Raw genomic sequence first — 16,418 nt, forward strand, 5'->3', positions numbered from 1 at the left:
GCGCAGTCCGCGGGTGCTGTTCCCGCCGAGGGGGCGGGGCCTCGGGGCCTGCGCGCGCCGCCGGGGGCGGAGCCAAACGTGGCTTCCGGGGGCTCCGCCTCCTCCGCGACTCCGGGTTTGCACTTCAGGACCGGAGCTGTTCAGGCCGTCCCGAGGGTGACGGGGGCCAGAATGGCATCGAACACGGGGGACGGCGGGACCGCCTGCACGGTGAGGGCATCGTCGGGCAGAGCCTCGGCCCTTGCGGCGATCGTTTATTCGGGAGAGGGGGCACGGAGGCGACCCCCCTCCCCAGGTCGGGGACCTCCCCCCTCCCCCCACACTCTCCCACCCGGGTCTCCTGCAGTGTCTAGGCCCTGGAGTTCTAGGAGTGTTGGTCCTGGAATGATCGTGGGGAGTGGAGGAAAGAGGAGGAGTGGGGAGAGGGGCGCGGGAGTTTTCCCACCCCCAAGGGTCGTCTTCAGGGCAGACCCGAACAGGTGTCTTCAGAAGGCCCCAGTTCTCATGACTGGTCCCTGCCGCCCTGGTAGCTGGAGTTTGCGGTGCAGATGACCTGTCAGAGCTGTGTGGACTCCGTGGGCAAGTCCCTGCAAGGGGTGGCAGGTAAGAGCCAGTAAAACGTTAATGCAACAGCCCAAGGCTTCTGGGAGGTTCAGGCAGCTCCGACTGAACCTGCAATCCAAGTCAGAGAGGGAGAGGGAGAGAGAGGCGGGCATGTGCCCAGAGAGCCAGGGTTCAAGCCAGAGTCCAGATTCCTGGCCTGGCCTGTCCTTGGTCAGGGCGGGGCCTTCACCCCCCACAGAGGCTGGAGTAGCCCCACCTCTGGAGGGAGTTCCCTGGACGACTGTCAGCCCTGGGCTTGGGAAACCGCCTGATCTTCACAAAGCAAACAGCCTCGGTCCTGTTCCTGCTTTTGGCAAGCCTGCCCGCTGCCCTGGAGGTGACCCTGCTCAGAGGCCAGGGTGGGGCTCAGGTGGTGAGGAGTGGGGGTGCGGCTGACCCCTGCAGCATGGTGAACTAGTGGTCAGTGGATGTGCCTGACCGCGGGACTTCGCTCCTCCATCCTGGCCCCACCGCTCCTCTCGCGTGGAACTTTCTGTGCTTGTTTCTTGGACGTTATGGAAACTGCTCTGGGGGCCGTTGTGAAGAGCCACCCACCGATGTCCGTCAGGCACTTTGGAAGGGTCTTTGCCCTGGAGCGAGACCCCACTAAGCTGCAGGAGGAACAGGGAGGGTCACAGGTGGAGGTATTAGAAGACAGATTTCTTTATTTTGGGAGGGGGTGACTCATTGGCGGGGCTCAGTCACCTGGGGGCCTCTGATGGTTTTGGGGCTTAGGCCTGGTCACGCTATGCTGTGCAGGCGGTGCTGAGGCCACCAGGGCCACACCTGGTTGTACTCAGGGAGACCCCAAAGCTGGGCCTTGGGACCTTGTTCCTGTAAAGCATGTGCCCTCTGCTCCAGTTCCCTAGCCCCAAGGGGACACCCTGGGGCTGGGTTTGCTTGAACTGTGTTTAAAGGGGGTTGTGTGAGGACCTTAAGGAACCTGCTGCCAGAGTAGGGGGCGCAGCTGGGGAGACAGTGAGGTTTTACCCCAGTGCTAGGACCCCCGCGCCCGCTGAGGACTTCTGGGAACCACTCTCCGGTCTGGGGGACGGGGCCCGTGTGTCTTTCTCAGAGAGTGAGCCATTTCGCCGAGAGCAGGAGGTTCTGAGAGAAGCTTTCTGAGGATGTTGGGCTTGCCACCTCCTGTAAAATGATGTTTCTTGGGCCGGAGCCATAGTAGAGCGGGAAGGGCGTTTGCCTTGCACGCCACCAACCTGGGTTCAATCCCCGGCATCCCACATGGTCCCCCAAACACCGCCAGGAGTAACTCCTGAGTGTAGAGCCAGGAGTAACCCCTGAGCATTGCTGGGTGTGACCCAAAAAAAGGAAAAAAAAACATTTCTTAGTCCAGGGAGATGGTACAGAGGGTGGACACTTGCCTTGCACATGGCCAACTGGTTTCATCTCTGACACTTTACATGGTCCCCCAAATTCCCCCTGAGCCCAGACCTAGGAGTGAACCCTGAGCACTGCCAGCTGTGGTTCCAAAACCCCACCCCCCCCTTTTTTTTTGCTTTTTGGGTCACACCTGGCAATGCACAGGGGTCACTCCTGGCTCATGCACTCAGGAATTACTCCTTACCATATGGGATGCTGGGAATCGAATCCAGGTCGGTGGCGTGCAAGGCAAATGCCCTACCCGCTGTGCTATCACTCCAGCCCTCCCCTCCCCCTTTCTTTTGCTTTGGTTTTTGGGCCACCCGCTGGCTGTGCTCAGAACTTATTCCTGGCTCTGCGCTCAGGGCTCCCTCCTGGTGTTGCTTGAGAAGCCGTGTGTGGTGCCAGGGATGGAACCCGGGTCGCTAGCATGCAAGCATGTGCCCTGCCCGCTGCTCCATCTCTCCCTGGGTCTCATCTGCAAGGCCTGTGCTCCACCGCGTGAGATGCATCCGGCCTGTGCAATACTCCTGCTGCCAGAGCTGGGGGCGCAGCTGGGGAGACAGTGAAGGTTTATCCCAGTGCTGGGACCCCCGCGCCCACTGAGGACTTCTGGGAACCACTTTCTGGTCCTGGGGGCGGGGCCCCTGTGGCTTTCTCAGGGAATGAGGAGAAACGCTTGTAGTTAAGAGAGCAGTAGTGAAGAAGGAGGATTGAGGTGCCCTAACTCTGGGGAACAGGGCTTAGGTCTCCAATGCGGAGCATGGAGCAATACTCCCAGCCCAAGCCTCAGTTCCCTGCCCTGAAGCCGCCCTGTGGCCTCAGCGTTTCTCCCTCGCTGGGCGCTGTGCTGAACAAAGGCTGAGCCCGCTGTGCACCCCTGAACGGAGATAGAGGGGGACCTGCTTCTCAGGGCGGACAGACACACACCCAGACAGCAGGGAGGACCTGGTTCCGACACAGGGATCCTGCCGCAAGAGCCTAGAATCAGCCCTTCTCGGGGACCCCATTAGGAAGTTGTGCGGCGCCAGCCCCTCGCTGTCTCTGGAACGCCGGGAACTGCCTTTTCCCACCGGGCCTGACTCCCTGCTTGCCTGCAGAACTTCTCTTGGCATCTTTGAGCTCCCTGTTGCCCCAGGTGCCCCTGCTCTGCGGCCACCACAGAAACCCAGAGGGACTCTCCCAGCCAAACACCAGAGGATGTTGTCCCGCTGATGACCCCTGACCCCTGCAAAGGCTCTGGAGCAATTAACTGTGTGCGCGCGTGCGCGTGAGTGCATGTGTGTGTATGTGTGTCTGTTGTGTGTGTGTGTGTCCCTGGCCTCGTCCCAGGCTCTGCATGGGCCCCCTGAGCACTGTTCGGTGGGCTGTACAGTAGCCCTCTGAAGTAGGTAGAACCATTTCCATTTGCAGATGAAGCCGCCGAATAGAAAACTCAGCTGGAACATGGGGCCTCAGGATTTAACTCCAGAGCCACCCCTGGGGCCACCGTGCCCTATGGCCTCCCCCACTCCCCGTCAGAATTAAAGCCCAGATTCTTCTTTGGTGGCGGGTGTGCTGGCTGTGCCCCGTCCCCCCGCCCCTGCCCTGTCGTGTCTTGCTGTAAACCAATGGCCAATCAATAAAATGTGTTTTCAACGAGTCCAGCTCTTTCCTGTCGCCTGCTGCGCCTCACCTGCTCTTGTCCACTCTCTGCCCTCTGGCTCAGCCCACACTGGCCTTTGTTCTCGCGGGGCAGATGCTTGGCCACTGCTGTTCCCTCTGCTCACATGCCCTTCCCCTCACTCCTGGGCTCAGCGCCTTCCCCGCACTGCCTGTCCTGCATAAGTAATGCCGGATCACACCTTTTGCTTCAAAAAGTCTCAGGATGGAGTTGGAGAGATAGCTCAGTGGGTTTGTACACTTGCCTGGCATGCGGCCAACCTGGGTTTGATCCCCAACACCCCATATGGTCCCCTGAGCATTGGCAGGAGTGACCCGTGAGCACAGAGCCGGACTAAGCCCCGAGCACCTCTGGGTGTGGTCCCCAAATAGCAACAAAACGAAAACTCTGTTGTGAATCCCTACACCCAAACACGCACTGCTCCTGGGCCAGGGATGTCATCTCCCTTGTCCCCTGCTCTGTCCCCACTGCCTGGAGCATGTGTGAGTGAGAGGCAGGTGCACGAGGAATCCTGGTGGGAAGCCTTGAACGTTGCCTGCTTATCTGAGCCCCGGGAGTGTCAGGCTTATCTTGGCCCTTTGGGGCCCCGGCCTGTTCCCAGGGAGGGTGGGGGTGCCGTGGCTTGTGCAGGCTGCCCTCCCAGCTCTATCCTCTGGCCACATGTGGCATTGGGTCACTCTCTGGCCTGGTGGGTGTAAGAGCACTCGGCAAGGGCCCAAGGAAGCTCAGCCCAGTTCCAGTCATTTGCTGTCCCTGTCCCCCCAGTGGCCTGCGGCAGCTGAGGGGTCCTCTGGGTGGGGGCGCACAGGCAACTGTTCCATGGGGGAGGAGCAGCTTGGCTCCATGGGGTCTCCCTGCACTTGAGGGGCCATGAATATCTGCTGGCTTCCCAGGCCCACTGCCCCACCCCCCAGGAACCCCCAGAGAACACAAGCCTCATAAGCCCTCATAAGCTTCCTCATTCTACTATTGTTGCCTGTGAGGGCTCACAAGGAAGCCAGGGCCTTCCGGAACTTTCTCTGGTATTTAATCCAGGTGCAGTCTGGCTGCTCTTGCAACCTGGCAGTCCCCGGGGACAAGGACTGTTGCTTCCCCAGACTGTCGTGACTTCCTCCTACCAGAGCACTTTGCAGAGAGAACTGAAGGAAGGAAAGGAAGAACGCATGAGGGGTGCCTGGCGTGGCCATGCATGGCCTTCCCTTCTTGGAACTGGCAGCAACGAAAGGAAAGACCTTCTTTACCCAGTGTCCACCACACTGCTCCCCGGGCTGCACCCCTCTTCTCCCTGCACCCCCAGACAGGGAGGCATGAGGATTCCAGTGTTCCCTCAGGGGCCCCGGAGCCCATGTGTGGCTGCATGAAACCGAAGCTCCTTCTCTTGCTGTTTGGGGTCACCTGGGGGCTGTGTACCTCAGGAGCCCTGCAGATGCAGGGTGACCCCAGGGTTCCCGGCAGAAGTCCCAGAAGACTGGGTGACACAGTCGCCTGAGCCTGTCTGAGGCCCACGCTGCACTCTTGCCCCTAGACTAGCCAGTGTGGTCATTCTCAGGAGCTCCTGCAGGAGGGCGGGAAAGGGACCCCGACCCTGCTTCTCAGGGGAAGGTGTGTTGTGGAGAAGAGCTTGACCACCCCAGGTGAATGCCAGGTTCACAGTGTGGCATGGAGCAAGTTGCTTTCTACAAAAAAAAAAAAAAAAAGAGGGGCTGGAGCAATAGCACAGCGGGTAGGGCATTTTGCCTTGCACGCGACCGACCTGGGTTCGATCCCAGCATCCCATATGGTCCCCCAAGCACCGCCAAGAGTAATTCCTGAGTGCAGAGCCAGGAGTAACCCCTGTGCATCGCCAGGTGTGACCCAAAAAGAAAAAACAACAACAAAAAAAACTTTTCCTTGTTCTCTACTGGTTGTCATTGTCATGGAGTCTGGGACCCTTGATGTGTGTCCAGGGTCTCATGTATGCTGCTGTGCACGAGGACTCACAGTCATTTGGGTGTGTCACACCCACAGTGTCAGGGGCTGCTGGCTCTGTGCCTTGGGGGCGGGGAGTCACCGCTTCTCCATCTTGCTTCTGCGCATGCTCCCCAGGACTAGGTTGTGGGGCTCACCTTGGCCTTTTCGTGCAGTGATGGCTGGGGGTCACTCACCAGACTGGTAGGGCTCGCACCTGCCTGGCTGTGCCTCGCGTGCAAGGCACCATGCGGTGGTGGTGGGGGAGCAGGGTCTGTGCTGGGGCACGCAGGCAGCACCAGGGATCGACCTTCCAAGGTGGGCACTTTGCCTCTGAGCCCTCCCCAGCCCCACAATATTGTGACTAATTTGACTTAATGCATTCTTTTTTGTTGTTTTCTGGGGTGTGTGTGTGTGTGTGTGTGTGTGTGTGTGTGTGTGTGTATGGGGCATGGGGTGCTCCACGCTCGGCTGTGTTCAGGAATCACTCCTAGTGGGGTTCAGGAGATCATATGCAGTGTTGGGGATCAAACTATGCAAGGTTGTATAATCTCTCTGAAACCCTTAGTACTTTCTTTTTTTGTTTTGTTTTGTTTTGTTTTTTGCTTTTGGGGTCACACCCGGCAATGCACAGGGGTTACTCTTGGCTCTTCACTCAGGAATTACTCCTGGCGGTGCTCAAGGGACCATATGGGATGCTGGGAATCGAAATCCGGGTTGGCCGCATGCTAGGCAAACGCCCTACCTGCTGTGCTATTGCTCCAGCCCCAACCCTTAAGGTTTTTAAGGTTCATTTGTGTCTAGTTATATCAGAATTATGTCATTATTATTATTATTATGCTTCTTTTTTGGGGGGGTCACACCCAGCGATGCTCAGGGGTTACTCCTGGCTCTGCACTCAGGAATCACTCCTGGCGGTGCTCAGGGTACCAGATGGGATGCTGGTAATCGAACCCAGGTCGGCCGAGTGAAAGGCAAATGCCCGACCTGCTGTGCTAATGCTCCAAGCCCCTTATTCTGCTATTTTTTCAGAGCCTCCAACAGTGGCAGTAGGAGCCACAAGGGCCACTGCTGCCAGGACTGGGGAGGCCACATAATGCCAGGGATCAAGCCCAGGGCCTCGTGCATGCCAGGCCCGTGTTCCTGCCCTTTGAACCATCTCCCTGACCCTGCTTCATACTTTGCAGCTGAGGATAAATCCAACATGCCAAACACATTTTTTTTTTTTTTTGCTTTTTGGGTCACATCCGGCGATGCTCAGGGGTTACTCCTGGCTCTGCACTCAGGAATTACTCCTGGGGGTGATCGGAGGACCATATGGGATGCTGGGAATTGGACCCAGGTCGACCGTGTGCAAGGCAAACGCCCTACCCGCTGTACTATCACTCCAGGCCCACCAAACACATATTTTGGTCTGCCTTTTGGCTGTTGTGAATGACAAGATTCTTTATCATCCCTGTTCATAAAAGTAGCTTAAGGGGCTCTTCTATTATTTCAAAAATTATGCATAATACCTGGCACGTGACTAGAGCTCAGGAAGGTCCTGGTGGCCAAGTGGCACGTGCTCCCCTATCTGTAGAGAGAAGCCGACTCAGGCTGGAGCGATAGTACAGTGGGTAGGTGCTTGTCTTGTGAGCTTGCGGCTGATGTGAGTTCAATCCCGGGCACTCCGTATGATCTCCCCAACCCTGCTGGAGTGGGCTCAGGACTGTGGCACATATACTGGGCAGAGGCCCTGGGTTCAATCGCTGGTACCCAAGTACTGCCTGATTAAGTCCTGGACGCCCCAGACTGGGGTGACCGTGGTGTCCTATAGCACCACAGTGCCAGGTCCAAGCCTCCAAACCATGGGCCCCCATAGCTTGGCCTAATGCTGCTGGTCATGCACCCCTGGCTTGGGCCCCCCCCCAAACAGAAGAGCCTTATATTGCCCGAAGGTGGCTTCAGAGCTGGCCTCGGCCACGGGCCGGGGCTGAAGCCGGGATGGCAGACTGCCATCTGGTCATTCCCACCCCAGCTCGGGCGTGCCAGCCCTCTGCTACCCTCTGCCCTTCCATGCCAGGCATCCAGAGTGTGGAGGTGCAGCTGGAGAACCAGATGGTCCTGGTGCAGACCACTCTGCCCAGCCAGGAGGTGCAGGCCCTCCTCGAGAGCACCGGGCGGCAGGCGGTCCTCAAGGGCATGGGCAGCAGCCTACTGAGTGAGTAGCCCCTCCCACGCGACCTTGGCCAAAGGCTCTAGGGCAATGCATATAAAACCACTTCCGGTTTTATTTCAGGGTGTTGGGGTTTGGAATGGCTTCAGAGAAGGCAGCTGGGTGGGCTCTCGGGCTAGGTGAGGGGGTGAGTCCACCGAGCATCCAATACCTTGCAGAGAATCTGGGGGCGGCAGTGGCCATGCTGGGGCGTCCTGGCTCCGTGCAGGGCGTGGTGCGCTTCCTACAGCTCAGTCCCGAGCGCTGCCTCATCGAGGGGACCATTGACGGCCTAGAGCCGGGGCTGCACGGGCTCCACGTCCATCAGTTCGGGGACCTCACCAATGACTGCAGCAGGTAAGGGAGACTTGTCACTGTCTCCAGCCCTTCCCACACACACCTACTCCCAGACCCACTCTACAGATGTAGAGACTGAGGCTCCGCGGGCGAAACGAGCCGTTAGTGCTGCTAGCACAAGGAAGGGCGTTAAACCCCCAATCCTTTCCGAAGATCCTGCCGCACTGCTTCCTGCCCCAGGAGGGAAGAGGGTCCTCGGGCGGGAAGGGTGGGCCTGTGTGGGGAGGTTGGTCCCGGGCAGACCCCATGAGGAGGCTCAACACCGTGGGCGGCCCCAACATTCTGGGAAAGCAGGGCCCACGTCTGGATTCTCTCAGTGCCCTCAACCGAGACTCTGGCACAGGCCAGGCTGCTGTTCAGTGCCAAGTGTTGGGGACAGAGAAAACACAGATGCCATTAAAATGGTCCCCACTAGTCACCCTTTTTTTCTCAGCTGTGGGGAGCACTTCAACCCGGATGGAGCCTCTCATGGGGGGCCCCAGGATGCTGAGCGGGTAAGTGCTGGCAGGGTCAGCCTCGAACTGAGGGACCCGGCTGCTCCAGGGACCCTGCCCCGATTCCCTGTTGAGGGCCTCCCCCTCATTTTGGTTCTTTTCGATCCCCTGCTGCGATCTGGGCCTGCCCCCAGGGAACAACGAGATCACCTACAGGAGACCCCATTGACACCCCAGACCTGTTATGGAGCCCCAGGAATAGGTGACGCAGACCATGCTTCACTGGTCACCAGAGAATTGTCCCCCAGCTCAGAGTGTCACCCATGGCACTAATAATTAATGATGATTTGACCCTGTGCAAATATTGTCTTCAACCTCTTTTTCTGTTTTTTTTTCCTTTGGATGTTCTTCTTCACCTTGGGTAATTTAGTTCTTTTTTTTTTTTTGGTTGCTTTTTTGGGTCACACCTCGCAATGCACAGGGGTTACTCCTGGCTCATGCACTCAGGAACTACTCCTGGTGGTGCTTGGGGGACCACATGGGATGCTGGGAATCGAACCCGGGTTGGCCGGGTGCAAGGCAAATGCCCTACCCCCTGTGCTATCGCTCCACCCCCTAATTCTTTTTCTTTTTAAAGATTTTTATGGTGTCAAGGATCAATTCCACACACAGGGACAAGAGCCATGATACGGCGGGTAGGGCACTTGCCTTGCACGTGGCCGACCCAGGTTTCAGGAGTGACCCCTGAGTGCAGTGCCAAGAGTGACCCCTGAGCACCACCGGATGTGGCCCCCAAACCAAAGCAAAACCCAAACAAAAAACACTCACAAATGCAAGGCACATCCTTAGCCCTAAGTTTATATTTTTTGGGGAACAAGGTCTCCCTAGCAGTGCTCAGGAGGCCCAGGTACCCCTCCTAGTGATTCTTATCCAGGAAACTGGCTGGCAGGTCAATGCAAGGGTCCAAGGATGCAGGGTTTGCCTCAGTGGTGGGGGTCACTGGAGCCACCCCAGCGGGGCCCAGGGCTTCCAGAGCTGTACCATGATGCTCAGGGGATTGTGCAGTCACATGTCTTAATCCCTGCCCTCGCTCTGCAGCCCCCAGTCCTAAATTTCATTCACTTCCATGTTTTAGTCTCATGGAACCTTTATGTATACTCAAAAGCAGGGCAGGTCTCATTCTGGGCTCCTGGGTCCCTCTCCCTCATCCCTGCAGCTACCGGCTCATGTCCATCCTGCTGCTGCTCCCTCCTCTGCTCCCCTTCACCCTGATTTTGCAGCAAATTGAGATATGTTGGAACCGAAATGATAGTACATCGAGGACGGTGTTTGCCCAGCACACGGCTGACTGGGTTCTCCGAGCACCGCCAGGAGTGATTTTTTGAGTACAGAGCCCAGCGTAACCCCTGAACATTGCTGGGTGTGACCCAAAAAGCCAAAAAAAAAATTGAGATATGTTTCATACAACGAGGTAGATTCTTTTTAACAGAACCTGATATTGCCACCAAGAGGAAAAACCGGTACTGCTAGCGAACAAGATGAAGAGGGGCATTAAAAAAAAAAAAAACAACCTAAATCAGTGAAGGCCAAAAGTGTTTTTAGGGGGCTGGGCAGAACTCAGCAAGGTGGAACGCCTGCATGGATGCAAAAGTCCCCAAGTTCAAACCTCCCTGACCCCCACTGGTACACACACACACAGACTCTCTCTCTCTCTCTCTCTCACACACACACACACACACACACTCATGCACACTCACACACACGTACACACATACTCTCATACACACACACACACACACACACGCACACTCACACTCACACTGTTGGGCCCAAGCATTGCATTGCAGGGCTGGACAGTGGCCTCTGATCCCAGCCTGGCACCTGTGTGGAGGACACAGGCTATTCCAGGCCCAGGAAGCGTCCATGGCCTGGCCAGTACCCTGGGCCCGCCCTGTCATTCCACCAAGGAAAGAGACATGGTTGGGGAGCCGGGGATCAGGTTGGGGACCAACATCAGCCTCGTGCCTGCCTCACCGTAGCACCGAGGAGACCTGGGGAACGTCTGCGCCAACGCCGACGGCCGCGCCACCTTCAGGATGGAGGATGAGCGGCTGAAGGTAAGGCGGGAAAAATGGGGGGAATCTTCTCTCCCGTCCCTGGTCTGAGCCCGGTCCCCCTCTCAGGTGTGGGACGTGATCGGCCGGAGCCTGGTCATCGATGAGGGGGAAGATGACCTGGGCCAAGGCAGCCACCCCTTGTCCAAGATCACAGGGAACTCTGGGAAGAGGTGAGCCCGGCACCCTCTGGGCCTAGGCGGAGGTGAGGCAGAGCCCGCGTGACCCTGACCTTGCCCGTGTGGCCCTGACCTTGCCCGTGTCCCCTTGCAGGCTGGCCTGTGGCATCATTGCGCGCTCCGCCGGCCTGTTCCAGAACCCCAAGCAGATCTGCTCGTGCGACGGCCTGACCATCTGGGAGGAGCGCGGCCGGCCCATCGCGGGGGAGGGCCGCAAGGAGCCTGTGCAGACCCCAGCTCACCTCTGAGTAGGGTCGCAGCCTCAGGGCCAGAGGGGGTCCTGGTGCCCACCTATGAGCCAGCCTCAGGTCGGGTGGGTGCCCCTGCCTGAATCTGGGGCCAATTAAAGCTGCTTTTTCCTGTGGAGTTCTGTGTTTGCTTGGGGCCCCCTGTGCTTCCGTAGGCTCTGGGAACATAGCTGCTTGGCTGGGCCTCCCTGCTTCAAGGACCACCTCTGAAGTCAAACCAAACTGAATTCGGGGCTGGAGCGATAGTACAGCAGGGAGGGCGTTTGTCTTGCACGCGGCCGACCCAGGTTTGATTCCCAGCATCCCATATGGTTCCCTGGGCACTGCCAGGAGTAATTCTGAGTGCAGAGCCAGGAGGAATCCCTGAGCATTGCCGGATGTCACCCAAAAAGAAAAAAACAAAACAATTCACCGCCTCTCAAATCTGCCGGTGGCCTGTCCCTTCCCTTTGCTGTGGCTGACCGGAACCACAGAGGTCGTCTGGCCCCAGGCAGGGCCCTTTTCTCCCGGCAATCTTCGTCTGTGGCTGGATCTGGGGCCTCATACAAAGCCAGTGTCGGGGAGGATGACAGTGGTACAGGAGAGCACTGGAAGATGCGGGACATTCTGAGTCACTGCTGGGCCCCCACCTGGGGGCCAAGAGTCACTCCTCTTTCCTCACTGTGTTCTTGTACTCGTGTCCTAAAGAATGAATCTGCGGGCTGGAGAGATAGCACAGTTGGTAGGGCGTTTGTCTTGCGTGAGGCGGACTCGGGTTTGATTCCCAGCATCCCATATGGTTTCCTGAGCACCGCCAGGAGTGACTCCTGAGTGCAGAGCCAGGAATAACCCCGTGCATCGCCAGATGTGACCCAAAAAGCAACAACAACAACAAAAAGACGCTAGGAGATGGTACAGTAGGCAGTAGGCAGGCCGCTCGCTTACCTTGCATATAACTTACCCAATTCTATCCCTGGCACTGGATATGGTCTGCTGGGCACAGCCAGGAGTGATCCCTGGGCACAGTTGGGTGTAGCCCAGAAAACAAGAAAGGGGAGGGGGAGAGAGAGAGAGAGAGAGAGAGAGAAGAAAAGTGCCAAAGTGGGAACGGTGGGAGAAAAACTGGGGACACTAGTGCTGGGAAACATACACTGGTAGAGGGATGGGTGTTGGGACCCTGTATGACTGAAACCTAATCATGAATAGCTTTATAAGGGTTCTTCTATTTTTTCTGCTTAATAATAAAAACTTGGCCGCTGATGGGATTACATGGCGCCAGGGGGCCAGGTGGTGGGTGTGACCCCCGCCTACTGGAAATTGGAGGATCTGGGTGGAAGATGCTCGACTCCAATTCGAGTAGGCTTGGAGGTCTTGGCCCCGGAACCCGCGTGGCTTTGTCCCTCTGCCAGTACCTTCATGTGTGCGGAGAGTGGTCTCAGCATGGTGGTGGCTGGTCCTGGAGGTCTTCGGCTGCCGGAGCCCCAGTCGGGGCGGGGAGGAAAGCTCGACCCGCTCCCCTCCAAGGGGTCCCGGCGAGGGACACCCAGGCGCGGGGGCAAAAGACTGCACTGTTCTCGTCCGGGATCTGGATTTTATAGTCTCTGAATCTTGGCCGCTGATGGGATTACACGCGGGTTCCGGGGCCAAGACCTCCAAGCCTACTCGAATTGGAGTCGAGCATCTTCCACCCAGATCCTCCAATTTCCAGTAGGCGGGGGTCACACCCACCACCTGGCCCCCTGGCGCCGTGTAATCCCATCAGCGGCCAAGACTCAGAGACTATAAAATCCAGGTCCTGGAACCGCGCGGCCGCATTTGCGGCCGCGCAACATCTTATTATCTCATTCTTACTTTGGACACACTTGCAGGCTATCGAATGTAGCCTGCCCACACGGCAGAGTCTGGCAAACTCCCCGTGGCCTACCAAATATGCCAAATACCAGTAACAATGATGGGTCTCATTCTCCTAAAGAGCCTTGAATATAATCTCAGGGCTAGGATGAAAGAGACGTTACTGGGGCCTGCTCGAGGCAATCGACGATTAACAGGATGATGAAATGAAATGAAATGAAATGAAATGAAAATAATAAAAACTTAAAAAAAAAAACAACAGGGCTGAAGCAATAGCACAGTGGGTAGGGCGTTTGCCTTGCACGCGGCCGACCCGGGTTCAATTCCTAGCATCCCATATGGTCCCCCGAGCACTGCCAAGAGTGATTCCTGAGTGAAAAGCCAGGAGTAACCCCTGAGCATCGCGGGGTGTGACCCAAAAAGCAAAAAAAAAAAAACCCCAACAACAAAATACAACTCGAATGGCCCTAATATAATCTTTGGTTTCAGGAGGAATCACTTCCAATTGTTTTGGGTGAGGCACCCTCCTCAGTGCTCAGGAACCACCGCGGGGGGGGGGGGGGGTCTGTGAGCACATGGTTCTGGGGATCAAACTCAGAGCCTCACACATGCTCTGCCACTGAGCTGGATCCTGGCCTATGTGATGTGCCTATGTGGGGAGCCTGCCACCTGCCATAAGTCAAATTACCACATGCTTGCATGTAAAACACGCATTTTACCACTGAACTTTTTTGACCCTTTCTTTTTTTTTTTTTGCTTGGGAAGACACACCTCACAGTGCTCAGGGCTTACTCCTGGCTCTGCACTCAGGAATCACTCTTGGCGGGGACTCGGGGGGCCCTATGGGGTTGGTCGTGTGTGAGGCAAATGCCCCACCTACATCCTCAGCTCCAGACCTATTGACTCCTGAGCTATGCACAGCCCTAAGACAGCACCTCTGTGTAAATATTCTTTTGATAGCTCATGTAAACATTTTTATATGCTGTGGGAAACCAAAATATTCATGTGGCTTGCTTTATTGTGCTGTAGTGCTAGTCTGGAAGGGAACCGTGAGGCACTGGAGGATGCCTGGAGAGTGATTGTTTACACCCTGTTCTGCCCTAAACGCTGCGCAGGCAGGTGTCAGTCCTCATGGCAAGGATTAACTGCAAAGTTGGCGAGATTATGATCCCATTTTACAGATGAGGAAACTGAAGCCCAGATGGTTATGTAACTTGCCCAATAAGATAGTCTCTATTCAGATGGTTCTACTACTCCATCATTATCACTATCATCCCATTGTTCATTGATTTGCTCAAGTGGGAGCCAGTAATGTCTCCATTCGTCCCTGTCATGTGCTAGTGTAGCCCAATGGCATATTTGGGGCTCTTTCAGGGTCAGGGGAATGAGGACCACATTGTTACTATTTTTGGCATATCAAGTAGGCCATGGGTAGCTTGGCAGGCTCTGCTGTGCGGGCGGAATACCCTTGGTAGCTTGCCGGGCTCTCCAAGAGGGATTGAGGCTTTTGAGGCAGCCTCTTATCACCTTTACAGATATCCCCAGTCAGGCATATATGCGGGCAGGATGCTCTCGGTAGCCTGCCGGGTTCTCTGAGAGCGAGAATTAGGCAATAAGAGGTCGCGGCCGGGAGCTTGGTTTTATACTCTCTGGAGCTTGGCTGTTGATGGGGTTACATGGCAGTTGGTGGGTGTAACTGTCTGGTTACTGGAAGATGGAGGATCTAGGTGGAGGAGGCTCAGTCCCTCACCGAGCAGGCCTGGAGATCTCAGCCCCGGGTTCCTCACACCTGGGTTCCTCTGCCAGTTCCTTCATGTGTGAGGCTCATCTGAGAGTGTGGAAAGTGGTCTTAGCATGGCTGTGAATGGGTCCTGGAGGTCTTCAGCTGCCAGGGCTCTGCTCGGCATATATAATACTCCATATGAACCACAATATTGATTTTAATTTTAACAGCTGAAAAGTGAGACTCATGTATCGTGAATAAAATTTTTCTAGAAAAATAAAACATCTCGCTATCATATAAAAAATTGGGGCCTGGGGGCTGGAGAGATAGCACAGCGGGGAGGGCGTTTGCCTTGCACACGGCCAACCGGGGTTCGATTCCCAGCATCCCATATGGTCCCCTGAGCACCGCCGGGAGTGATTCCTGAGTGCAGAGCCAGGAGTAGCGCCTGTGCATCACCAGGTGTGACCCAAAAAGAAAAAAAAAATTGGAGGCTGTAGTACAGTGAGTAGCGTGCTTGCCTTGCAAGTAGCTGACCCACATTTAATCTCCTGCACCCCATAGGTTTCCTTGAGCCCAGCCAGGAATGATTTCTGAGCACAGAGGCAGGAGCAAGCCCTGAGCATCCCCAGGTGGGGCCCCCGAAAAAAAATACCAAAGAAAAATTGGGGCCCAAGCAATAGTAGAGCAGGGAGGGCGCTTGCCTTGCAGGGAGGGTGCTGACCCAGATTAGACTCCAGGTATCCCATATGGTCCACTGGGCGTCAGGAGTGAGCCCTGAGCACAGAGACAGGAATAAATCCTGAGCACCGCTGGGTGGGGCCCCAAAACCAAACAAAAACAAACTCCAGCACCAGTGGTGCCCTGAGCACCCAGCAGGGTGTGATTCAATCCCACCAAATGATTTAGCCAGAAGTGTGACCCACCCTGAGGTCTTTTGTTTGTTTAGTTTTTGTTTTATTTGGCCACACCCAGCAATGCTCAAGGATAAGCATTTGGAGTAAGCCTCACTTACTCCTGGCTCTGTGCTCAGGGGTCACTCCTGGTGGGACTCAGGGAACCATATATTATGCCCGGAGTTGAACCCGGGTCTGACACACACAAGACAAACACCCCACTGGCTGTACTGTCTCTTGGCCCATATTTTCTTTTTCAGGGGACGGGGCACACCTGGCCGTGCTCAGGGGACCATATGGGGTGGTAGGGATTGAACCCAAGTTGGCCATATGCCAGGCAAGCACCCAACCTACTGTACTATCCCCTGGCCCATAGGTGGTTTTTTTTTTCACTTATTTATATTTTTCTTTTGTTTTTATTACTTCAAGAATTTTTTAAAAACGACTTATCTGAAGGTAATTGATAGCATTGGCTAAGTAGATTGTGCTGCTAATTTACCTCCAAAAGTTTAGCACATCAAAAATATCTTTCCATTGGCATTTTTATTGCTTTAGAATGTCATTGTAGGGGGCTGGAGCAATAGCACAGCGGGTAGGGTGTTTGCCTTGCACGTGGCCAACCCGGGTTCGATTCCCAGCATCCCATATTGTCCCCTGAGCACTGCCAGGGGTAGTTCCTGAGCGCAGAGCCAAGAGTAACCCCTGTGCATTGCCGAGTGTGACCTAAAAAGCAAAAAAAAAAAAAAAAAAAGAATGTTATTGTAGGGGCTGGAGTAATAGCACAGGGGGTAGGGCGGTTGCCTTGCACACAGCTGATCTGGGTTCGATTTCCAGCATCCCATATCGCTGG

At 55.9% G+C, this 16,418-nt stretch overlaps 1 protein-coding gene across 1 annotated transcript; it reads left to right on the forward strand.

Moving 5' to 3' along the window:
• The first annotated feature begins 77 nt into the window (after positions 1–77).
• On the forward strand, positions 78–11,205 carry CCS (copper chaperone for superoxide dismutase). Its single transcript, XM_056131950.1, has 8 exons — positions 78–210; positions 531–603; positions 7,656–7,793; positions 7,967–8,144; positions 8,578–8,638; positions 10,618–10,695; positions 10,762–10,865; positions 10,966–11,205. Exons 1-8 carry the CDS (start codon positions 172–174, stop codon positions 11,117–11,119), a joined length of 825 nt encoding a protein of 274 aa, XP_055987925.1. The 5' UTR covers positions 78–171; the 3' UTR covers positions 11,120–11,205.
• The last annotated feature ends 5,213 nt before the right edge of the window (positions 11,206–16,418 follow it).

This window comes from Sorex fumeus, unplaced genomic scaffold, assembly GCF_029834395.1.
Source record: "Sorex fumeus unplaced genomic scaffold, SorFum_2.1 ptg000093l, whole genome shotgun sequence".
NCBI lineage: Eukaryota > Metazoa > Chordata > Mammalia > Eulipotyphla > Soricidae > Sorex > Sorex fumeus.